This window comes from Xiphophorus couchianus, chromosome 11, assembly GCF_001444195.1.
Source record: "Xiphophorus couchianus chromosome 11, X_couchianus-1.0, whole genome shotgun sequence".
In the NCBI taxonomy this organism is placed as follows: domain Eukaryota; kingdom Metazoa; phylum Chordata; class Actinopteri; order Cyprinodontiformes; family Poeciliidae; genus Xiphophorus; species Xiphophorus couchianus.
Genome location: NC_040238.1, coordinates 6,982,493 through 7,008,784, shown reverse-complemented (window position 1 = coordinate 7,008,784; position 26,292 = coordinate 6,982,493). Strand labels below are relative to the sequence as shown.

Genomic DNA, 26,292 nt, shown 5'->3' with positions numbered 1-26,292 from the left:
AACCAAATGTGGTCGAGTCTGAGATGAGAACCACAGAAACACACGCACCACGGAGAAAAACAGCATTTTTTGCCCTTACTTGCAAATTCCATGAATTTTCGTGACCTGAAATGAAAATCCATGACTTTCCAGGTCTTGAAAATGGAAAAATGAAATTCCATGACTTTCCAGGTTTTCCATGACTGGTACGAACCCTGCTAATGGTACACCTGGCAGTAAACCAAGGAGCTGAATGAACTTTAATGCAAATAACTGGAATACTGTAGTATGTGAAAATAGACAATAATAAGAAGGAAACTGAATAAAAACAGAACATTTTCCAACCTTTCTATGGCTGCTGGCGTATTTAAAGCATGCTATTGTTGGACTCGGGGGTTGTTTGAGTTTGGTTTTGGACTTTTGTCTTTTTTGGTGTTTTTCTATTTAGTTTGCCTTGTTTTCCACTCCAGTTTTTTCTTAGTGATTCTAGTTATCTTTCTTGTTTCTAGCTATTTTCTGTTGTTCTAGTTTATCATGTTTCTTTAGTGTTAGAATTATGTCCTGTTCACCTTTACCACTTTCTTTCACCCTCCTCCTCAGTCTGGTTCTTTGCTGTAACTACTCACACCTGTACTCAATAATCTCATCAGCTTTAATAGAGTTGTGAGTTGAGAGTTGTCTAACTCACAACTCTAATATTTAAGCTCCATATATATATATATATATATATATATATATATATATATAATTATTGTTATTATTATTATTAAAAACCAATCCTCCAACACTATTTGCTTCATACAGAGAATCTGGACTCTCAGCTATTGATCACCGATTGCTTCCTGGTGGCATGGGCTATGTTGAAGTTTTAAATGTCACCCAGTCGCTAACATTTGACCGTGACATATACTACAAACATATACTACAATACATCATAATACATCAATTCAATGCTATGAAGTCTTCTGTAGTTGCTTGTGCTGTAAACAACTATCCTTCACTGCAAAGAGAGACTACAATACAAAAACAGCACAAGAAATTAATGTCATTGTTGACAACTTCTACTTCTGTTGACTGATTGGCCAGAGCAAATCCTTGTAAATGGGTGAAATGGGAAAATTAGTACATATGTCTTTTTAAGTCCTCCAGCCTCATGCCGTCCCTCCAGCCAATGTAGGATGTACACGTTACAGCCGCAACCTCCATCCATTATGTAGACACAGAGAAGTCTCTCCCAGGCTTTCAGGGGGTTGCAGGAGGTTTCCTGGTGATTTTGTCAGTCCAGAATATTTATTAAACACTTCCTCCATTCTTTGAAGGAAATCTGCAACTAGCTCATCTGGATGCTGTTTGACACACTGGAGAGCTGTGGCATTGGTTTGAGCTGGAAACTTTGTTTTAGTGTTGTCACAGAGTTCCTTCACAGCAAGACAATAATTATTATTGTCACATGAAGCCAGTCTGCCAGGTGCTTCATTCTGACATCTCTGACAGGGAGACTGAGGCCAGCCATGTCACTGGGTTTCACTTTTGCAGCCAAAATGCGATGCATTTCTACACCAATTGGACGCATATCTCTCAGCACAACATCTCCAGTTCTGGTGCGAATTTGATCCATCTTCACTTTTGCCTGTTAACAAGGCTGTGTTTGATTTTATTTCTTCTCCTGTCCAAGGACTGTACATCAGCACTGGGCCAGTTGGTCCAGAAATCTCAAGGATTGGCTGCAGTGACCTCACCTTGGACAGTCCTGGGTCAGAATCAAAGTTCTTATTTTCAGCATCGAACAGCCTTGGAGCCATTTTCTTAGATGTATGTCTTCTGGTTCTGGATTACACAGGCTCATCTTGTGGTTCTGTTCTCTTTAATTCTGGTTTGATTACTGAGTAAACCTGGGACTGTCCTGACGCTTCAGCCTGGAAACCTGGAGCAGGCGGTGCGGTCGCCAGCGGGCCAGCCGGCTGGGGACGTCCTGAGGCACTGGAGTCCAGGTCCAAATCTGCGAGCCGAAAAACTTGCAGGTCCGCCTGTAGAGAGATATACGGACATACGAGAGGTGAAGAACCACTGACAGAAGAACTTGGCCTATATGGCGGTGGAGCACTGTGGAGACTGGCATTATCTGTGCAACCCCCCTACTGCTCCACTCAAATCTTTTCCCTCTGGCATTTTCTTCAGTTCCGTTTTTCTTTCCCTCTCTTCTGCTTCATTCATCCACATTTTCCAACATTTATCATGCAATTCTTTTCTTCTTTACCAATATATTGTACTTAATTTTTTGCTTTTTCTAATTTCCAGTCCTCATTTAATCTCTTTCTTATTTTCTTTAGTTGATTTGCACTGAAACTTCCCCCATCTGGAAATCCATACTGTTGCTCCCACATTCGCACACACTCCATACATTAGTCTCCATACTTTTTTCTCAATAATTTGTAATTTGAACTTTCTGGTAGTGATGGACTGTTAGAATAATTATCTAAGTTCATTTACTTGTGAGTTTATTCGAAAGGTTATGTTTTCATATTATTATTTGATGTAAACCTATCATGGACCATACCCTGGAAAACCTTTTGAGAGTCTAGACCCCATATTCCTTTCAGTTTGATGTCTCAACACTGGATTTCCCTTATTTGAGATGAGGAAATTCTAAGTCCACCTTTTCTCCTTCAATTTATCAAGGTGTGAAGTGCTAGCTACCTTTTCCTTCTATTTTTTTCCAGTGGGAAGTGTTAGCCACCTTTTCCAATTCTCAATAGTCTGGTCATTTACCCCACAGACACTCCCCCTTTTTAAAAAAAATATCAAAACAGTTCTCACCCGATCTGTTCCTCAAAGGAGGTTCTTGGGTCCGGTCGTTCAGGACATCAGACTCCCCTTTCTTGTAAAATGAGGTGGACTAGAGATTTAATTTCTTCTCTAAGAAGGCCACGCATCCCACTCCACGGGCCTCCTGGCTCGCCGGCCCACCCAGGGACATCAAATTGCTATGGAAATTTTTAGGAAAGGGCAGAGAAACTGTTAAGAAATGAGAAAGATTGATCTTTGTCTTTAAATGTTTTTTTTCGAAGTCCTGAAGTATTTCAAAGGCTCTGTCACTGGAAGACAGACCAGCAGAGAAGGGACGAGCCCCGAAGTACAGCTGCACACAATTTTTATACACTTCAGTTAAAACCACATCCTGTCTTGACATACAAACACACACACACACCCACACACCCTGTGAGGGACCAGACTCAAACGAGGACAAAAAAAAGTTAAAAGTAGCAAAAATTCAATTTAATTATTCCAAAATAGCAAACAAAACATAAAGATTTAATGCAAAAATAAGTCAAAGAATAAATAACAATTTTGGGCCCAATTTAACTGAGGTCAACTGAATTCTAACTAAACACAAACAAAACTGACCTGCCAACAAAGAACAAAAGGCTTAAATAGGGGTGGAGTAACCTAAATCTACCACATGAGGGAGGCACGACATAACAAAAGAACAAATAAATACAAAATTAACTAAAGCATTCTATGAAATAAATAAAGCAAAACTAACTCTTACTTAGCAGAAACAATAAGTGAATATTTAAGTGACAAAATTAACTAAATAAAAATAACTTGAAACAAGTCTTCCCCCTTCAGTCTTTCAAAAACAAATGGTATGCTCCAGGTTTCCTCCTCCAGCCGGTTTGTCTCAGCAGCACCTCAAACAAAAAACAAGTGTAAATAAACCATTCAGACAGACATTAAATAAGTGTGCACCCATTAGAAAATATATATCTAAATGAAATAACTTAAACGTATAAACTGTAATATAATATAAAGAAAAAATACTAACACGATGTGGTGGTGGGAGGAGCATCCACCACACACTCCCCCTCCTCTGAAGGCTCACTGGCACAGCGGGACAAGTAGTCAGCAGTAATGTTTTGTCTGCCAGGGATGTGATGCACCTCAAACTTGTAGGGCTGCATGGCAAGGTACCAGCGGGTTATTCGACTATTGGTGTCCTTCATTTTCTCCAGCCATTTCAAAGCTTCGTGGTCAGTTTCCAATACAAACTGTCTTCCCAAGAGATAGTAGCGAAGTGAGTCCAACGCCCACTTTATAGCCAGACATTCCTTCTCTATTGTGGAATAACGGGTTTCTCTAGGGAAAAGTTTACGGCTGATGAAGGCGATTGGATGACGATCATTTAGAGAACCCTGAAGGAGCACAGCACCAAGACCTTTGTCTGATGCATCAGTTTGTAAAATAAACTCCTGCTGGAAGTCAGGGCAATGGTGCACAGGATCTCTACTTAAGGCCTGCTGAATGTCTTTGAATGCTTGCCTAGCTTTTTCAGACCACTGTAGAATGTTTGGGCCCCGAAGACTGCTCATGTCTGTAAGAAGAGCAGCTCTAGCAGAGTAATTAGGGATAAATCTATGATACCAACCAGACATACCCAAGAAGGATTTAAGTTGTTTTCTTGTCTGGGGAAGGGGGCAGGACTGGATGGCTTCAATCTTTTTAATTTGTGGCTTTACCAATCCTCCTCCGATGACAAAGCCCAGGTACTCTGTTTCCCTCTTTGCTATGGCACACTTGGCTGGATTTACCGTCAATCCTGCTTTCTGGAGACGCTCAAAGATTACTTGTAGATAGATGTTGCAGGTGTTCATCCCAGTAGCTGCTGTAAACAATGATGTCATCCAGATATGCAGAGGCAAAATGTGAGAGGCCATTGAGTACCTTATCCATTAGACGTTGGAATGTGGCAGGCGCCCCATGCAGTCCAAATGGCATCACTCTGAAGTGGTAAAGGCCCCATGATGTTCTGAAAGCCGTCAGCTCTATGGACCTGGGGGAGAGTGGCACTTGCCAATATCCTTTGGAAAGGTCAATGGTGGTGAGATATTTTGCTTTGCCTAGTCTTTCAATAAGATTATCAATTCGTGGTGTTGGATAAGAATCAAATTTTGAGACTGAATTTAGATAGCGAAAGTCAATGCAAAACCTTAGTGTTCCATCCTTTTTAGGGACAAGAACAATTGGATTGCACCACTCGCTCTGTGATGCCTCAATAATCCCAAGGGAAAGCATTAACTCAACTTCCCTTTTAAGTGGTTCGAGAAGTCTCTCAGGTATGCGATAGCTCAGTCGTTTTGGAGCAGCATCCTCTTTTAATGTAATGTCATGTGTTATCACATCAGTGTAACCTGGATTCTCCTGGAACACACTCAATGGCCAGACAGCCCTCACCTCTGACTGTTTATCTTCTGATAGATGATCCAAACTGGGCTTGGAGGCTGATTGAACAGGAAAATATTGCTCCTCCGGTTCTTCATCATCTGCACTTCCGATGTAAAAGGAGGCAGGTTTTTCTTGGCCCCGGGACACCCACTGTTTCAGCAGGTTTACATGGAGAATGCGAGTAGAGCGACTTTTACCTGGAACAGAGACTTTGTATGTTGTTGGTCCCAGTTTCTCCAGTACCTCATAAGGTCCTTGCCACTTGGCCAGTAGCTTACTGTCCTCTGAAGGCAGCATAACAAGCACTTTCTGGCCTGGCTCGAACCCTCTCTCCCGGGCTGCAGAGTCATACCAGGTCTTCTGTTTGCGTTGAGAAGTCTTCATGTGCTCCTGGGCCAGGATTGTCATCCTCTCCAGCTTCTCCCTCATCTGGAGCACATAAGATACAACATTTAAAGGTTCCTTGTTAGTTTGCCCCCCCTCCCATAGTTCCTTTAGAACAGTCAGGGGTCCCCTCACTTCATGGCCAAATAATAACTCAAAGGGAGAAAACCCAGTGGAGGCCTGGGGAACTTCTCTGTATGCAAACAGAATGTATGGGAGCCATTGGTCCCAGTCAGAGCCCGTTTCACTCACAAATTTCCGTAGCATTTGTTTAAGTGTTTGATTAAACCGTTCAGTGAGGCCATCTGTTTGTGGATGATAAGGTGTTGTTCTCAGTCCTTTAATTCCCAGCAACTGATACACATCTTTAAGCAGCTTAGACATGAAATTGGTGCCCTGGTCAGTCAGTATTTCCTGAGGAAAGCCAACTCGGGGAAAAAAATTGCACCAAACAGAATGCAACATTCTTTGCTTTGACAACTTTCAAGGGAAAAACCTCTGGATATTTAGTTGTGTAATCCACAATGACCAGCATAAACCGGTTACCTGCTTTACTCCTTTCAACCGGGCCCACTATGTCCATACCCAAGCGCTGAAATGGTGTACTCAGAACTGGAAGCGGTTGGAGAGGAGCTTTGCCAGGGAGTCTAGCCGATGTCATTTGGCATTCAGGACAGCTCCTGCAAAACTGCACAACATCTTTACGCAAGCCAGGCCAAAAAAAAACAGCGTTTTATACGGGGTACGGTCTTATGCTTCCCCAGGTGGCCAGCCCAGGGAATTGAATGGCCCAACTTCAAAACAGTTTCTCTAACTGCTTTGGGAACCACAAGCTGTTTAATTGGCCCATTTTGTCTGTAAAGAATGTCATTTTGAATGACAAAATAATTTTTATTGACTTTGGCTTCTTTAAAGCATCTCACAAGACTTGAATCCTTGTGCTGCAGCTCCAATATATTACCAGGGATTTTGAAGTCTTGCTGTACCTCAGGCTCTGGTGCATCAGAAGGAACAACCACCGTCCCTTGAAACTTTTCCCTTCTCCGTAGTCTTTTGGATTTCCTGTCTTTAGTGTTCTCTGTGAAAAACTCCACATTGTGAAATGGTAAGGTACTGAGGTCAAAAACAATTTCCTCAGATTGCTTTGCTTGGGCTCGAGTTAGAGCAACATTACACTGAGGAGAATTCAACAGGTCAATCAGCACTGGCAGGTCATTGCCAAGAATTACTGGAAATGGCAAGTTATCTACTACCCCAACATTAAGCAGGTAAGTTTGTCTTTTTATAGTCACATAAACATCTGCTGTTGGATATTGTTTTCTGTCACCATGGACGCAGAAGATTGGAACGGTCTCACTGGTGCAAACAAGCTGGAGTGAGATGTACCTGCGCTGGACCAAAGTCCGTGTACTCCCTGTATCAATCAGGGCCCTCAGTGCCTGACCGTTGAGCTCCACAAAGGTCTCCATTAATTGATTCATTGCTCCAACATTTTGAGCCTCTTTCCTGGGCACAAAACACATCTGGGACAACTTGACAGCATTTTGAGGACACATTGGTTTAGTATGACCCGCCTGTCCACATAAGTAACAAGTGGGTTTTTTCCATTGACCTTTTGAGCCAAATCTCTCTTTTTCAGGTAGCTTACCCACAGCTGAAACTGGTTGGGCTGGAGATTGATGGCAGCCATCTTTTTTCCAGCTTTGAAAAGCCCAAGAGTTCCTCCTCCTCGCAGCCACAAACACATCAGCCAGTTCAGCAGCCTCCTTTGCAGTCTTTGGATTATGTTCTTTTATCCAAACCTGAAGTTCTGTTGACAACATTCTTAAATATTGTTCAAGAATCATTATTTCATTGATTTGTTCAACTGTCTTACAGTTAGGTTGCACCCATTTGATATACAACTCCTTCAGCCTTATGTAGAGCTCCTTTGGAGTTTCTTCTGGCTCCACCTGAAGCAAGCGAAATCTTTGCCTGTAGGTTTCACTGTTAATGTCATACTTCTGCAAAACAGCTAATTTAACGTGATCATAGTTCATAGACAAATCAACATCCATGTGCACAAAGGCACTTCTAGCTTTGCCTGTTAGCAGAGGTATTAAATGGAAAGCCCAGTCAGTTTTTGGCCACCTGAAGGCAGAAGCTATTCTCTCAAAAGTAATGAGAAAATGTTCAATGTCATCTTCTTCACTCAATTTTTGTAATTTAGGTGCATGAGAAACATACGCCTGTGAATATAGGTCACCTGATTGACTATGTTGAGGTGGAGCTGCCACTCCAGGATCTGGTGGTTGTGTAGGCCGCACTGGTGATGTCTGTGGAGCAGTGGGAGTGATCTCAGGTTGGCTCTCCCTTTTAAACAATCTGAACTGTTGTTGTAGTTCCTCAAATTTCTGTTGTTGCTTAGCAGTTTCTCTGGTCCAGTGATCCTCTTTGGCCTTCTGATGTTCCATGTGGGCTCTGAGATGGTTGGCCAAGTCTGCTAGTGTTGGTTCACTCCTCTCCTCTTCCATGTCAAACACTCCACCAACAGCTCCACCTTCCTCAACAGCCACTCTTTCATCCAGCTCAGAACCGGGTTCTCCTCTTGTTTGTCCTCTTCCCCTTCCAGGCATTTTGGAAAAAGAGACACTCCTGACACCAACTGTGAGGGACCAGACTCAAACGAGGACAAAAAAAAGTTAAAAGTAGCAAAAATTCAATTTAATTATTCCAAATTAGCAAACAAAACATAAAGATTTAATGCAAAAATAAGTCAAAGAATAAATAACAATTTTGGGCCCAATTTAACTGAGGTCAACTGAATTCTAACTAAACACAAACAAAACTGACCTGCCAACAAAGAACAAAAGGCTTAAATAGGGGTGGAGTAACCTAAATCTACCACATGAGGGAGGCACGACATAACAAAAGAACAAATAAATACAAAATTAACTAAAGCATTCTATGAAATAAATAAAGCAAAACTAACTCTTACTTAGCAGAAACAATAAGTGAATATTTAAGTGACAAAATTAACTAAATAAAAATAACTTGAAACAAGTCTTCCCCCTTCAGTCTTTCAAAAACAAATGGTATGCTCCAGGTTTCCTCCTCCAGCCGGTTTGTCTCAGCAGCACCTCAAACAAAAAACAAGTGTAAATAAACCATTCAGACAGACATTAAATAAGTGTGCACCCATTAGAAAATATATATCTAAATGAAATAACTAACTTAAACATATAAACTGTAATATAATATAAAGAAAAAATACTAACACAATGTGGTGGTGGGAGGAGCATCCACCACACACCCACACACATATTGGAAAAGAAAGAACAAGGGGGAAAACTAAAGAAAGTAATAGAAAATAAAAAAACAACTTGATGCATAGACACCTACTTTGAACTTTCCTAGCACTCTGTGGTTATCACCTACATTATCTGACCTTTCAAATGGACCCGCTTCTTGTACTATGTGTGCCTACAAAACTGTTTACATGCATACTTGCAAAGGAAATAAAACAGAAACGTTTATAAAAATAAGAATGTAGACATATGTACTAATTTTTCCACTTCATGGGGGAAAGCCATTTACAAAGAAAGCCTTATAAAGCAAGATTTTAATTGAGCAGAATAACGCAGGAAGGCAAGGGCCAGGATGGTGTTTTCTATACTGTATATAGGGTAGACAGAGAGCAATACAAATCTACCAGATCCAGTTAAAAGAGATAGGAGAGCGACCAAAAACTAAAGACTAATACACAAATAGAGCACAACTTGCATGACAAAGATGAAAAAATAAATAACTTTATTAAATGAATAAGAATAAAACTAAATCAATTTCAACAGAAGTATTTAAACTGCAGTCACACCTTGAACACAATATTGTATTGTTGCAGTGCACATAATATATTTATACCAAGGTGAGAGTTTTGTTATTGGGAAGGTTCATATTTGGATTTTTACACTTAGGTTGAGAAAATTCACACTCCACATACATTCCAAATATTATTCTTCCAAAGTAATCTTGTGACCAACAAATTATTGTGACAGATTTTCCAATGAAAAAACAATACCAAATGACAGCTGTTTCTTCAAACAATAGTGTGTGCACCTTATAGGGTCATGAGGTCATTCAGACGGAATAGGTTTTTCTTGATTTTTGAGCATTATCTGTGCATGCAAAAGTGTTTTAGATTTTTGCATGCAAAACACTTAAAACATTTTCTATATACACAAAATAATTTCTCTCAAATATTGTTCACAAATTTGTCTAAATCTGTGATAGTGAGCACTTCTACTTTGCATAGATATGTGGGGCATATTAAGATGCTTATTAGACAACATGATTATTTCACAGGTGTGCTTTAGGCCAGCTGCAATAAAAGGTCACTCTGAAATATGTTTTTTTTAACACACAGCACATTGCCACAGATGTCACAAGTTTTGCAGGAGCATGCAATGCTGACCGCAGAAATGTCGACCAGAACTGAAGTTGCTAGTGAACTGAATGTTCATTCCTTTACCATAAGCCGTCTCTAAAGGCATTTCAGAGATTTGGCAGTATATCCAGCTAGCCTCACAATCATTGACCACGTGTAAATAACCAAACCAGCCATTGAAGAGGAGTGGACCAACATTCAACAGGCCACAATCAACAACCTGATCACCTCTATGTGAAGGAGATATGTTGCAGTGCGGGAGCCAAGTGTTGGTCACACCCCCAATACAACAAGGCAGCACATTTCAGATTGGTCTTTTATTGCGGCTAGCCTAAAGCACACCTATGAAATAACCATGCTGTCTAATCAGCATCTTGACACGCCACACCTATCTATGCAAAGGAAAAGTGCTCACTATCACAGATTTATAGATTTGTGAACAACATTTGAGAGAAAACGTTATTTTGTTTATATAGAAAATGTTTTAGATCTGTCAGCTTAGCTCATGAAAAATGGGATAAAAAACAAAAGTGTTGCATTTTTATTTTTTCCAGTGTATATATGGAGAGACAGCTATATTCTTTAAGGAATCATAACATTGTTTATATTTTTTGTTGAATTAGAACTCTTTTGTGTTGAATGCATTTTCTTCTGCCTTTCTATATCCCTTTTTATTAACATTTTTAAAACGACTTCTGTTAATTTGGTTTTGAAATCTATTATTAATTTTTTAGTTTAATTTTCTAGCCATACTTTTTCTTTTCAATAGTTACATTGTATGTAAGCATGTCTCTGATTTATTTCTGCCTTGAATATTTTCATAATAGTAATTTTCCTAACAGCGTGTGTGTGTGTGTGGGGGGGGATGCGTGTGTGCATGTTTCTGACCATGGCTTGTCATATGTGACTCTGTGTTACCCTGTGGTAGCACTGGCTACTTATTCAGGGTGAACCTCACATCTTACTCAGTGACTGCTGGAGGTAGGTGCCAGCCACCCTGCGACTGCGTCCATAAGTATGGATCTGCAGATAGATGGAGGGAGGGATGGTCTAATTTGCACAACAGCATTTGCAATTATTGCTAAAATAGAGCTAAAAATGTAAGGTTTTTATTTGAGCAGAATTTTTGTTATCACATAAAAATAGGAAATGCATATTCAATAATAATGCTATGTTAGTAAAACGTTTGCATGGTATGAGTAACAACACTAAAGAAAATGAGCAGACAACACATTGACTCCTCAGTGAGCTCTTTTCTATTTGTTTTCCAATTTGGAAAACTCTTGAGCTCTCTTATTTGTCTCTTTAGAAATATATTACTGAATATTGCCCTGTATATATTTTTGCTTGTTTCTATCCAGTTAATTAAAGTTTTTTTTGTATTTTCTACATATCTGTATTTGAACAAGAGAACAGAGAAAAGCAGATAGTACGTGTTTGCTTTTCTATCATCTGAGACACAGGAAAATATGTTAGTATGATCTGAATAAAATAATTTATAATTTATCAGAACAGCTTGTGTTTACAGACCCAAAAATAGCTGATGGCAGTGAGTGACCTAGTCATGCAAAAGGCCACTAAGGCCACTGAAAGATTCCAAAAGACCACAGAACATGCTCAATTTTTAATCCCTTCAAGAACTACAGAGGTGGCTTGAAAAGCCACTGAACAGTGAAAGAAGGATACTGAGAAGCTTTAGGGCACCATTTGAGTGTGAAATCTCCCTCCCACTCCCCACTCCTACACCTCCTACATTCCTTCTATAGCTGCTTCCCCTGGCTTGCTCCCAAGTGTGCCTGCATCTCTCAAGGTGTTTATGTTTCAATCAAAGAAGCCAGAGCACCGTGACAAGTGCTTTCTGCGTGACAACCAACTACCATCCCTCACTGCTTTAAGATCAACCATAAAAATGCCACTTCACTAGTGCACCCCCATTTTTTCCCATCTATTATCAACCCAGACTCTGGATGACTGCTGTTGCCCTCATGTCTTACTTTCTGAAAGATCATCAAAATAAATCAATCTCTGTCCCCATGAAAAACTGTAGGGAGGGACTTGTATCAAACTCTTTTGGTATATTCCTTACGTTTTGACATTCATCATGTGCAATATTCCTTCCACAGTTTTGACAAAATGTGTGTAGTAATGCATGTCGTCATAGTGGTGTTCCACAATTCCAGCAGAAGCAACCCACATAGAATAACCCATCCATCCATCCATCCATCCATCCATCCATCCATCCATCCATCCATTTTCTTATCCGGGGTCGGGTCGCGGGGGTAGCAGCTTCAGAAGGATGGATGGAAACATTAACTCAAAAACACTTTGTACTATTTGACATGCTTTTATTGTATCCTGTGTGTTTGAATCATGAAATAGTCCTATTTATGAATTATGACTAGTTTTAGAGATCTTCTGTTAGTGTCTTGTTCTCCATCAATGTTCCCACAATTTAAGGAACATTTGCAGAAATTTTATTTTAAAATATTATTGACACAGCAAATAAAATGTATTAAATTGCTCTCTGTGGGTCCTGATTTCTATTCTGCTGATCCACTTATTGCCTTCTGCTCATAAGAGATCATGTCACAGTTTAGTTTAGTTTTTTAGGTTTACATTTAGCTACAGCAGTACTCTCCTCTATTCACACACACATCACTTCATTATATCTCTAAAACAATTATTGGAAATGAAATAAAAGCAGCGTTTTGTTGTCACGGAGGAAAATACATTTTTGAGCACTATCACGTTATAACCTGATAGTTATATTGTACAAACGTGGATAATGATATTGTTCTGAAATTTAAATTATATTGTATACATGTCATATTCTCATCCATCCATCTTCTTCCGCTTATCCTGGGTCGGGTCGCTGGGGTAGCAGCTTCAGAAGGGAGGCCCAGACTTCCCTCTCCCCGGCCACTTCTTCCAGCTCTTCCAGGGGAATCCCGAGGCGTTCCCAGGCCAGCCGAGAGACATAGTCCCTCCAGCGTGTCCTGGGTCTTCCCCGGGGCCTCCTCCCGTTGGGACGTGCCCGGAACACCTCATCAGGGAGGCGTCCAGGAGGCATCCTGACCAGATGCCCGAGCTACCTCAACTGGCTCCTCTCGATGTGAAGGAGCAGCGGCTCTACTCTGAGTACCTCCCGGATGACTGAGCTTCTCACCCTATCTCCAAGGGAGAGCCCAGCCACCCTACGGAGAAAACCCATTTCGGCCGCTTGTATCCGCGATCTCGTTCTTTCTGTCATGACCCAAAGCTCATGACCATAGATGAGGGTGGGAACGTAGATCGACCGGTAAATTGAGAGCTTCGCTTTTTGGCTCAGCTCTCTCTTCACCACGACGGACCGGTACAACGCCCGCTTAACGGCAGACGCTGCACCAATCCGCCTGTCGACCTCCCGCTCCCTTCTTCCCCCATTCGTGAACAAGATCCCGAGATACTTGAATTCCTCCACTTGGGGCAGGACATCCCCCCTGACCCGGAGAAGGCACTCTACCCTTTTCCGGCTCAAGACCATGGCCTCGGATTTGGAGGCACTGATCCCCATCCCGGCCGCTTCACACTCGGCTGCGAACCTGTCAGGTCTAAATACCTATTAGAGACAATTTAAACAAACACAGGAAAGACAAGAGAGTTAGATTCTTTGTTTCTCGCGAGGAGAACGGACAGAGATGTGCTTTCAGTTACAAATCTCCTACCGCTCTGAAAAACACATCTCCCGCTCCTCTGTTTTATTGATTTTAGGAACCCTGCCACACGGGGCGCTGCAACTCTAAAATGGTGGAGGGGAAAACAATTCACATAGTTGCAGCGCTAAATAATAATCACTAACTAAACACATGTTATCTACAATCTAAATCCTTCTTGCTCCAGGCACGGCGTCGAATGGGACACGTTGTATAGCTTCAAAGCAACGAAGAACAAAGCAGAGTTCTTTGCAGGACTGTAAAACTCAGCTGGGAACTACTAACACCTCCATCTTCCAAGGAACCCCGCAGAGTAACAAATCCTGAGAATAGCTGTCACCTCTCTCTCCCAAAGGAGGCCTTTAGGAAAGAATCAAACTTATTTAACACACAGAAACATCACTTAAAATAGAAGGAAAAGAGTAAAAGCATATAATTTAACATTATCTAAATGTAACTACAAGGCTACATGATACAACGAATATTTGATAATTACTAAAAATACAATTTATCCAACAGAACCGCTCCAGTGAGAGCTGCAGATCACGATCTGATGAAGCCAAAAGGACCACATCGTCTGCAAAAAGCAGAGATGAGATCCTAAGGCCACCAAATCGGATCCTCTCAACACCTTGGCTGCGCCTAGAAATTCTGTCCATGAAAGTGATGAACAGAATCGGTGACAAAGGGCAGCCCTGGCGGAGTCCAACTCTCACCGGAAACGAGCCCGACTTACTGCCGGCAATGCGGACCAGACTCTGACACCGGTCATACAGGGACCTGACAACCCGTATCAAAGGGCGCGGTACCCCATACTCCCGAAGAACCCCCCACAGGGCTCCCAGAGGGACACGGTCGAACGCCTTCTCCAAGTTCACAAAACACATGTAGACTGGTTGGGCGAACTCCCATGCACCCTCCAGGACCCTGCCGAGGGTGTAGAGCTAGTCCAGTGTTCCACGACCACGACGAAAACCACACTGCTCTTCCTGAATCCGAGGTTTGACTATCCGACGGATCCTCCTCTCCAGGACCCCCGAATAGACCTTGCCAGGGAGGCTTAAGAGTGTGACCCCTCTGTAATTGGAGCACACCCTCCGGTCCCCCGTTTTGAACAGGGGGACCACCACCCCAGTCTGCCAATCCAGGGGAACTGCCCCCGATGTCCATGCAATATTGCAGAGTCGCGTCAACCAACACAACCCTACAACATCCAGAGCCTTAAGGAACTCCGGGTGATCTCATCCACCCCCGGGGCCCTGCCACCGAGGAGCTCTTTAACCACCTCTGCGACCTCGTCCCCAGAGATTGGAGAGCCCAACCCAGAGTCCCCAGGCTCCGCTACCTCAATGGAAGGCATGTTGGTGGGATTGAGGAGGTCTTCGAAGTACTCTGCCCGAGTAGAGGTCAGCAGCAGACCATCCCCACTATAAACAGTGTTGGTGCTGCACCGCTTCCCCCCCCCCTGAGAAGCCGGATGGTGGACCAGAATCGCCTCGAAGCCATACGGAAGTCTTTCTCCATGGTCTCTCCAAACTCCTCCCACGCCCGTGTTTTTGCCTCAGCAACCACCCGAGCCGCATGCCACTTCGTCCGCCGGTACCCATCAGCTGCTTCCGGAGTCCCACAGGCCAAAAAGGCCCGATAGGACTCCTTCTTCAGCCTGACGGCATCCCTCACCGAAGGTGTCCACCAATGGGTTCGAGGGTTGCCGCCGCGACAGGCACCAACAACCTTGCGGCCACAGCTTCAATTGGCCGCCTCGACAATGGAGGCACGGAACATGGTCCACTCAGACTCCATGTCCCCCACCTCCCCCGGGACGTGTTCGAAGTTTTGTCGGAGATGGGAGTTAAAGCTCCGTGTCACAGGGGATTCCGCCAGACGTTCCCAGCAGACCCTCACAGCATGTTTGGGCCTGCCAGGTCTGACTGGCTTTCTCCCCCACCACCGGAGCCAACTCACCACCAGGTAGTGGTCAGTGGACAGCTCCGCACCTCTCTTCACCCGAGTGTCCAAGACATACGGCCGCAGATCCGATGAAACGATGACAAAGTCGATCATTGAACTGCGGCCTAAGGTGTCCTGGTGCCAAGTGCACATATGGACACCCTTATGCTTGAACATGGTGTTCGTTATGGACAATCCATGGCGAGCACAGAAGTCCAGCAACAGAACACCGCTCGAGTTCAGGTCGGGCAGGCCGTTCCTCCCAACCACGCACCTCCAGGTCTCACTGTCATTGCCCACGTGAGCGTTGAAGTCCCCCAGCAGAACAAGGGAGTCCCCAGGAGGAGCACTCTCCAGTACCCCCTCTAAGGACTCCAAAAAGGGTGGGTAATCTGAACTGTCGTTCGGCCCGTAAGCACAAACGACAGTCAGAACCCGTCCCCCCACCCGTAGGCGGAGGGATGCTACCCTCTCGTTCACCGGGGTAAACCCCAACGTACAGGCGCCGAGATGGGGAGCAACAAGTATGCCCACTCCTGCCCGACGTCTCTCACCCTGGGCAACTCCAGAGTGGAAGTATGTCCAGCCCCTCTCAAGGAGACTGGTTCCAGAACCAGAGCCATGCGTCGAGGAGAGACTGACTATTTCTAGCCGGAACCTCTCGACCTCACACACTAGCTCCGGCTGCTTCCCCACCAGAGAGGTGACATTCCACGTCCCAAGAGCCAGTTTCTGCAACCGAGGATCGGACCGCCAGGGTCCCCTTCCTTGGCCGCCACCCATCACACAGTGCACCCGACCCCTTTGGCCCCTCCCACGGGTGGTGGGCCCATGGGAGGGGGGGCCCATGTTTCCTCTTCGGGCTGAGCCCGGCCGGGCTCCATGGGTAAAAGCCCGGCCACCAGACACTCGCCATCGTGCCCCCCCTCCAGGCCTGGCTCCAGAGTGGGGCCCCGGTGACCCGCGTCCGGGCGAGGGAACACCAAGTCCAAAGTTTTCCTTCATCATTAGGGTCTTCGGGCTGCGCTTTGTCTGGTCCCTCACCTAGGACCTGTCTGCCTTGGGTGACCCTACCAGGGGCATGAAGCCCCAGACAGCATAGCTCCTAGGATCATTGGGACACTCAAACCCCTCCACCACGATAAGGTGGCAGCCCAAGGAGGAGGTCATATTCTCATCCAATCAGAAAGTGGTTAGTATGCTAAGTGCATGCATAGAGAAGGCTACAGAGGCTAACAGCCATTGGTCAAGTTTTCTTTCATGCTTGGTCTAAAACATGGAGATACTGAGGTTGCTGCTCATTGTGGATGAAGTCATTAATAGTATTTGCACTCTGAGCAGGATCCTATATAGGGTTGCCACACATCCCGTAAAATACTGAATCGTCCTACATTTGGCTGTTAAATATTGTGTCCCGTATTGACCTGATACGGGATACAATTTGTTCCGTATTTTTATAAATGTCTGATACACACACACCTATCACACACATAGCAGTACAAAGTGTATCAATAATGACCAAAATAAAACAGAAAATACTATGGTCAGCTAAATTGTCATGGCAGGAACTACACAGGACGCCCCAGGATGCTACGGACCAAAGCTGTTGTCACGGTTGATTGGAGACAGACACTATGCAGCAGCGGTGAGCTGCTATCAACCCGGATTTTAAGAAAAATGTCCTCTAACCAATACTTCAACGTCCTCAGAGGCAAGAACTCTTGCAAAAGTACAGACGTGAGTGGGAAGACGCACATTCCAGGCAGAAGAATGTCAGTGAGGATGAATACAGGCAATTTATGAAAAAATGCATCTGCGATATTCAGTGGCCCACAGTGTGTTGTATGATATCAGGCAGAATGGATCAGGAGAGGAACACTGACCAGACATCAGCGTCTCTTGAGGCTGACATGATAAAGAATATTTTTCTATGATTAAGTTCCCTGTTGTGCTTTTAATAGACTATTATGGTTTGATTATTGCTTAAGATGTTGAGTTTGAATGGTACGTTTTTTCATAATAGTATTAGCCAAAAATAATATAAATGACCCTTTAAATAATAAGTCATACTATTAGATTGATAGTAAATAAATACTGTTCAGAGAAACTATTTATTTGTCCTACATTGAAATAGTTTGTTAGGGCTTTCTGTGTACAAAAATGTTGATATCTTTATACAGTGTTCAGTGATCAATATAATTTCACTATTATTGTATTAATTTGGATAACCTGAATTCCTGTCAAGCTATAAGAAGGAAGAAAAACATGCTAACCAATGCGTCAGACACAGACCTGCAGCCCATAGGTGGTTCTCTGACTCAAGAGGCTCTTTGGTTCACTTACGTATGTGTTAGATAATGAAATATTGTCATTTTTACGTCATTCTTTTTTAAGTTCCCCCATGAAAAAACACGGACCACGCCGTTCACCATGGTTGGTCTAGAACTCCTTATTTGTGTAAATATTTGGGTATTAGTTTTAAAATACCAAAACTTACTTTTGGCTGTCTGGCATGAATTTAAAAATATTAAATCATGTGTTGTGAACAATTACTCAGTACTTGAGTACTTTACTTTTTAACAAATACTTTTTGCACTTGCTTATTTAAAGCTTTATCTACTTCTACTTAACATATTGAAGTACTACTCTGATTGTACAATTTTTGGGTCCCCAGTCAATCATGGCAGATGGCCGCTCGTACTGAGCCAGGTTCAGGTTCTGCTGGAGGTTTCTTCCTGTAATGAAAACTTAAGTTCTCCATAAGTTAAAGACAAAATGCAAATGATTGTCTACTGTTGCTCCATGTTGATCAAAGAATGAATGCTGCAAGTCAATGAATGGAATCTGATGCATTATATTATCCATTATATTATCCTGTATATCATCCATTTCTATTTCAGTTATTCTTCCAGCCCACTGACTAATCAAAAAAGAGCAGTAGTGATACAAAAACCTCTTCTAATCTGTTTAGATTAGAAGGTCCACCACTCAGCAAACAGCTACGTAGGAAGAGGTGATTAGAAGCAAATTGAAGGGCTCTTCTCACTGAAACAAAATACCTTTTGTTGCAGTGAGAAGACCTATTGGCCATCCATGTTCTGTGTGACCAACTGTAATTCTGTATCCTTCGCTGTGGCCTCTATTTGCTTAAATCTTTCATCTGACACAGGCAACACAGTAGATGCCACATTCACATGACACTGAATATCCTCTTCAGTTGAACTCACAGAAGAATCAGGTGTTTCCCTGGAGTGTAGATCAGTGTAGTCCTCTGCATTTTCATCATCAGCCTCTGAATCCTCAGCATCATATTCAGATTCTTTTTGATGATGGATGATCTGTTCCTACTACAAAAGATGAAAGACCATACACATAGCTGAAACCTCTCTAGTCCATAAGCCAGCCCCAAACATTTTTTTTCTATCTGGGTATGTCCGCATTCAGCTTTTGTCTTGGCTCTGGATACATAAGCCACTGGTTTCCATTGTTCATCCTCAGCCTGAAGTAAAACTGCTATTAGGCCATCTTCAGTTTCAGTCCATTCTTCAGTATGTGCTCCTCAATCTGTCATTGTGTTCCTGAGCTGTTGATCCCTAATGATGATGTCATCAATGTAGACTCTCACTCTTTCTGGGTCCTCTATGATCTGTTCCATCACTCTATGGCAGAGGTGTCAAACTCCAGTCCTCAAGGGCCGGTGTCCTGCAACTTTTAGATGTGCCTCTGCTGCACCACACCTGAATACAATAATTAGGTCATTAAGGCTCTGGAGAACTGATCTACACAAGAAGGAGGCAATTAAGCCATTTCATTCCAGCGTTTTGTACCTGTGGCACATCTAAAAACTGCAGGACAGCGGCCCTCGAGGACTGGAGTTTGACACCTGTGCTCTATGGCACATTGCAGGTGCCGATTTTATCCCAGAAAAGAAATCTGAGAAAACAATATCTTCCAAAGTGTGTGTTGAAGGTACAATGGTTGGTGTTATTTTCATCCAGCTTTACTTGCCAGAACCTTGTGATGCATCCAACTTGGTGAAATAACTTCCTCCAACCATCTCACTGATTATTTCCTCTTGAGTGGGTATTTGATAATGTTCTCTCATGATGTTCTCATTTAGATCTTTTGGATCCATGCATATTCTTATTTCTCCATTCTTCTTCTTTGTGACCACTATGGAATTAACCCAGTCTGTGGGCTCTTCCACTTTTTTGAATGACTCCCAGACTGGTCATTCTGTCCAACTCTTTCTTCAACCCCTCTGGCAGTGGTGCTGGAATGCGACATGCAGCATGCACAACAGGCTGAGCGCCCTCTCTCAGCTGAATCTTGTATGTGCAGGGTACATAACCTAATCCTTTGAAGACATAATCTTGAAGCATTGCATCAACTGAGTCAATAGGTTCATTCAGTTCAGTGTTTATATGATAGTCTCTTTTCACCAGTCCAAGTTCTTCACAGGATTTATCAATTAAAAGTGACTCACGATCTTCATTTGCAAATGAGAAGAACATAAGATGTTTTGTCCCTTTAACTGTCACACTCAGCTAACAATGCTCTCAATAAGATGTCCATTATAGCCTTTTAAGCTCAACTTTACTTCTTTTAGGTGAGGTTTTACTAGCATTTCCTTTATGCTTATGAGATTTGCTTTAGCACCTGTGTCCAATCTGAACCTGACTGTAATTCCTTTTATCAGTATTTATCATCTCTAGCAATAAATTGCCAGAGATGATAAAGAATTACTTTTTCTGACTCATTTTCACAGTTCACAATGCCAATAAAAAATGAGTCACTTAGATCAGTTTCATCTGCTAAGTTTACACAATTCCCCTTCTTCTTTCCTCTTCATAAAGCATTGCTTTATAAAATGGCAATTTAAACACTGCTTACCATAGACAGGAAATTGTCTCACTTTAGTAGCTCACAGCGCTTACAGTTGATGACGCCATCCTCCTGCAGCTGCCTTATCTGTGACATTTCTTCTGGCAAGACAGCTCCGACTGCCACTTCTCCATCACTGACTTAGTAGTTCCTGACAAAAGTTCAGGAAACACCCTCACTTGCTGCAGAGACAGTTCACTTGACTGGCACATCTTTGCAGCTGCTTCCAGGGTCAGTTCCACTTCTCTCACCAGTGTTTCTCTGAGCTTTCCATCACTTACACCAAAGACAATCTGATCTCTCATCATAGAGTTCTTTAGCAGGCCAAAATTGCATGACTGAGCTTTCACTTTCAAGTCTCTCAGAAAGTTATCGAGAGGTTCATGCTGGTTCTGCATCTGGGAGCGAGACACATATCTCTCGTAGCATTTATTCTTTTTGGGTGAACAGTGAGCATCATATTTACTTAACACAACATCCAACTTTTCTTTGTCTTCTGGTTCATCCAACACAAATGTGTTTTAGCCTGTGGTTCAACTATAGTCGGCAACATTGCTATATTTCTTGGCTCCGTCTTTGCCTCCAGACCCATTGCGGCGACATATAGTTGGAAGCGTTGTTTGAAGGCACGCCCATTTTCATCCACATTTCCAGTCAGCCTCAAGCACTCTGGAGGTTTTAGTTCCATGGTCGGCCTCTCAGTTCATTCCTGACACCATGTCTGCGCTTGATAATAACCATGATAGGTTTATTTTAATTCCTAACTTGCAAAGATTCAACCAGACACAATTTTCTTTTCTGCAGAAGAGGAGAATTTGAACCCAGACGCGGAAAGCCGCCGTCAAACACTGTCTGGGATCAACTCTGCCCGATCTTTGTCTGCATTTGCCTTTATTAGAAAATACAAGGAAGGAGGTTGGGCTTTTTCACATAGTCACACAAAGAATTTGACCAATGACCTTTTTCTACAGGGTGTTCTGGAACCTTCTGTGGACATGCCCTTACAAGGGCATGGGGCTGACCACAACCAATCAGCCCCACAGAAAGCTGATACCACAGGAATGTGCAAAACGTCTCTAGCCTCCAGGCAAACATTCTAAAAATGGTTAATAGTGTTTCACAGAAGAAAAGGAGTCAAGTAAACATCAAACAGAATAATAATATGAAAACATAATCTTTCAAATAAACTCACAAGTAAATGAACTTAGATATTATTCTAACAAACCAGCTGTCTTTTATTGCTCTGACACTTTTATTAAGGTGTCTCTGCTCATAAGTCTGCTCAAAACAGGTAGCTCATAGAACTCTTACTCTGTTGTCTATTCTTCAGATTTATTAATTCACATAAACTCATGACTGCTACCTAGTGGACATAATTATAATGCATTCAATCATCACACACCAGATACCCTTTTCTCAACAACTACACTTACATTATGTCACCAACAGAATTGATGACAAGGAACAGGCCTGTCAGAGTCTGACATGTTTCAGAAACAACCTGGAGTTTTTTTTATTTTGCTTTGGGCAAAAAAGGAGAGGCTGATCATTAAAAGCCACACAGATCAAACTTAGATATCCATAGATATTCTCTAAATGCATCCTGGGGAACATGTTTCATCTACCATGGTGATGAAACTGCCCTCTCATGAACCTTTGGGTTGTGCCTCCTCCACTGTGAGGGGACATAGCAGAAATATTGTATAACAATATATTTAAAGTAAAATCATGAGATGATAACCCTAACCCTAAAAACTTTATGAGGTACAGATTAAGCAAAGTATTGAAAATATTTCTCACTAATTTTGATCAATGGACATAAGAGCACAGTTGCTGCAGATTTATTGGTTGCACATTCCATGATAGGTATCTCCTGCTTTCCTATATCTCAAAGGTGTTCATTTACATCATGCATCCCCTAATGCATGGTGGACTTCAGTCGAAATACAGAGCGAGTGATGGTTCTGTCCAGACCCAAGCCCAATCTGATAAATTCACTGGAATTGATAGTTTTCATTTACTCTCTATCGGATTTTTATGGTGATAGAGAGTAAATGCAGAGCCAAGCAGGAAAAAGGGTGGTGTGCTTTGGAGATTACCAGTTATTGAGACAATAGGTTCACTCAGTTGAGCCAATGAAATTGTTTGTTTACCCTTCAAGGCCAATGTAGTGAACTTACCAGAGCAGAGCAGAAGAGATAGAGGTAACTTCAGGGCTTGCTCCAAAGTAAGAAAAGGTGATGCTGAAAAACACTGTTATAATGATTGAGGGACAGAGCAATTTACAGTATGGTCAATCTTGAAGGAGACGCGTCAAAGCCTGTTAGCTTCACATGCTCCAAAATCGTTGCAATAATTAAAAGTGGACTCATAAAATGCCACTATGACAGGAAACACATCTCTTTTGAGCAATGTTTTCTGCTGAAGTCTGAGCAGAGACATGGGCATGAAACAAACCAAGCAGAACTGTTGGTCCTTCTGTCATCTACTGAAATACACCAAGCAACTAATTAGAGCCAAGAGAAAGACTTAGCACTGCTAATCACTCTCATGCTCAATATGCTGATGGCAGATGAGCACTTCTCCTGTAATGGTGAGTTGTTTATCTACCGTCATCAGTGACCATGTATACTAGTCTGCACACTCATGGTGGGCTCTGTTATGAGGAAGAAGCTGTGGAAGGAGCTGGTTGTAAGCACTTCACACATCAGCCTGACTGACAGCACTAAGACCCTCTGTAAAAAAAGATTTTAGAAGAAAATGTCTCTAGGACTTTTTAATTGTTTCCTGAAGATGCTGGTCTGTTTTACTTGAAAACGGGTTGGTACAAGGCAAAAAATGAGAGTGATGTCTGCTTGCACTGCAGTTTGTCTCTAAAAGAGCCACATTTTATTTTGTGTTCTCTATTTTTTAGATGTTAACTTTTCTATTTGAAGTGTAAGCTTTCAATTCTTTGAGTTGAGCTGCTTCAATTTAACAGAAAAAAATGGCATTTTTTTCTCTTAAATAGAAAAAATTAAGATAAATTGTATTCTGAGGTTTATAATTTAATCTGAAAGGTCTTAAATTTATTTGCCTGTTGGTCTTACTACTACTTTTATACAGTATGTAATAAGATAAATAGTTGTTTATAAAGTGCTGATTGTTAACAGTGAAAATGTGAACATACCAGTAGACAGTTGGTGTCATAAAATACAAATATTGGACTTTTGTGCAGACCTTGTGCTAGGAGAAAATTTTAGTAACTTCACTGAGTTTTAATTGAATATACCTGATTTAGAATGAGATCTGGTGTCTGGTGAGACTTAAGAAGGACATTAAACACTTTGTCATGTTCAAATATACTATCACTGATTACTCCTCCAAGAAAGTAATCCGGTTACTTTACTAATAACTTTTCAAAAGTAATTAGTTATTTAATTACTTATATAGTTTTCAAAAAATTATGCACGACTTGAATACTCAATATATCTTTCAGCCTAACTATTCTGAAACATCTCTTTTAAGAACTTAATTTCTTTCTAAACCCTTTAACTTTTTATAATAAAATGTATTTTATAAGCTGAAGAAAAACAAGGAAACTGATGTATCTGTATAAGAACATAAAATGTTATGATCTTTCTGCCTTCAGAGAACATCAACATATTCTAATCATTCATGATCCATTTTCATTATTTCTCACTATGTTGCAGTTGGAAAAGTCTTGTTTTGTTTGCATAGAATTAGATTACTGCTGGAGGATCTTGCTAGTCAGTTTAATTCCAATTCTTTGCTATTTTATCAGTTCAAGCTTATTTCTTTGTCAGTCCAGAGCTGTACTATGTGCTGAGAACAAAAATCAAGGAGCCTTAGGAAATGATAACAGAATCCCCACTATGGTTGAAAGCTATTTCTTGCCACTTTGTTTCCATGGTAATGATGAGAAGCTGGTTGGTGAGGAATGGTGAGTTGGGGGCAGGGGTACCTCTGCAGTTGCCAAATAACACCTGGGCATTTTAACAATTCATAAGTGTTGAAATCAAACAGAGCTTAAGAGATTCAATAAATCACTCATGTAGTGGGTATGTGTGTGCTTGCATAGGTGGAATAAGGTGGAAAAATAGAGTGTGTCAGGGATAATGCTCATATTGGCTGACACAAGGGAAAAAACAGCTTTTAAAGCATTTAGCTTTAATTTCATTCAGGAGTGACATAATTGATTTTAATGAGATGTTTATAGAGTGAAGTGCCGGTGCTGCTGAATCATTTGCAAGTCTGCCTGACGGGTGCTTATGAGACTCACACTGGGGAGAAGCAGAAAGGAATAGAAACCTTTGCTGCCAAAACTCCTCCAGCATACGTGTGCCTAGCTCCTCTGCTCACACCGCTGAATACATTTGGCTGCTGACTTTAATTAAGAGAATATTTAATTCATGAGATACTTTTCTGACTTTGTCTCTGTTCACAAGAAAACCTTTAGAAGAAATGCTGATTTATAAAAATTTCCCAAAAACAGCGATAGAAACTAAGACGGTTCCAGCTGTGTGTAGAGAACTTAAGCTGAAATCACTGGGCGTGGTACATGAGAAAAACCTGACCATGTATGGCGGCAGATGTCACGGGTTCATTTCCCACCTGATGACCCTTTCTGCATGTCTTCCTCCTCTCTCATAATGCGCTTTCTAGTCTGACCACTTTCAGAGAAAAGTCACCAGAGCCAATAAAATCTTTAAAAAAAATCTCAAACTGCTAACTTTTCCTGTTTCCAGCATCACTCTGTGAAAGAGTGACAGAGTGTCACACAGCTAATAAAAAGGTTCCTGAGAGTCTGTGTGCTTTATTGCACAAAGAATGGATAGCTGTGAACATCAGAGCACTGTTTCCGCTCTGGGCCTCAGCACTGAGAGGCAGCCTGGCGTCATGTCAGGGAGGATCTGAGGGATGATAGCAGAAGCTGTCCTCACCATTTAGAATGTGGCCACTGATGGAACAAAGCTACAGTTTCTTTAACATAAATGGAGCAGTGGCATTTTTTGTATAATTATGACAATGAACAATATTTACACAAATTTAACTACTGGATGAACTTTCCCCCCTAACCTTGTATTACAGCAAGCAACAGATCAGTTAAAAAACACAAAGTCATGCAACACAGAATTAACAATCAAATCATTACATTAAGTCAAGTGCCATTGTTAAATACATAATTGATTACGTTTCAAATACAATTCTAAACAGCACGGTTTTTAGTCGAGATTTAAAGGAAGTCAGTGTTTCAGCTGTTTTACAGTTTTCGGGAAGTTTGTTCCAGATTTGTGGTGCGGAGAAGCTGAATGCTGCTTCTCCTCGTTTGGTTCTGGTTCTAGGGATGCAGAACACGACATGTTGTAAACATGTAGTCACATGTTGTTGTAACAGCATAGCTGAGACAACATGTATATGTGCATTCTATCCCAGATTAGGACACTCTCGCCTGGTCTGTTCAGTTCCTGTATTATTACTTTGTGCTGGTAATCATGTGGTATTTTCTGATTATTAAAAATTTCGTTCTGCTTTTAGCAAAAGCCAGAGGAAAATACTTCCACTTCAGCATCTTTTAGCACTAATTATTATCACTGCTTTCTGTTCATGCTTTCACACACTGCCACATTTCAGGTTGAATAATGCAAAGTTTTCACACAAGCCCTGTGCATGCATACAAACAGCCTTACTGGTTCTCAGACCTTAGACTGTCTTAGATTCAGGGCTCCAATTGGGAAAAATTGATGGTTTGAACTT

At 41.9% G+C, this 26,292-nt stretch overlaps 2 protein-coding genes across 6 annotated transcripts in view; one reads left to right on the top strand and one right to left on the bottom strand.

Moving 5' to 3' along the window:
• The window catches only part of grik2 (glutamate receptor, ionotropic, kainate 2), a 429,445-nt gene that overhangs the window by 276,280 nt on the left and 126,873 nt on the right, over positions 1–26,292 (top strand). The window lies entirely within an intron of this gene.
• Positions 4,808–8,870, bottom strand: LOC114152758 (uncharacterized). Of its 2 annotated transcripts, none has more exons than XM_028030750.1 (2): positions 5,212–8,870; positions 4,808–4,838 (listed from the first exon to the last, which is right to left on the bottom strand). In XM_028030750.1, exon 1 carries the CDS (start codon positions 8,199–8,201, stop codon positions 6,288–6,290), a length of 1,914 nt encoding a protein of 637 aa, XP_027886551.1. In that variant the 5' UTR covers positions 8,202–8,870; the 3' UTR covers positions 4,808–4,838; positions 5,212–6,287. The 2 variants fall into 2 exon arrangements, with proteins under 2 accessions (XP_027886551.1, XP_027886552.1); XM_028030751.1 differs by lacking the exon at positions 4,808–4,838 and having other exon boundaries at positions 5,073–5,399; positions 5,481–8,870.

Coding starts and splice junctions, on each gene's coding strand:
- LOC114152758 (XM_028030750.1), bottom strand. CDS start 8,201: ATGCCTGGAAGGGGAAGAGGACAAACAAGAGGAGAACCCGGTTCTGAG.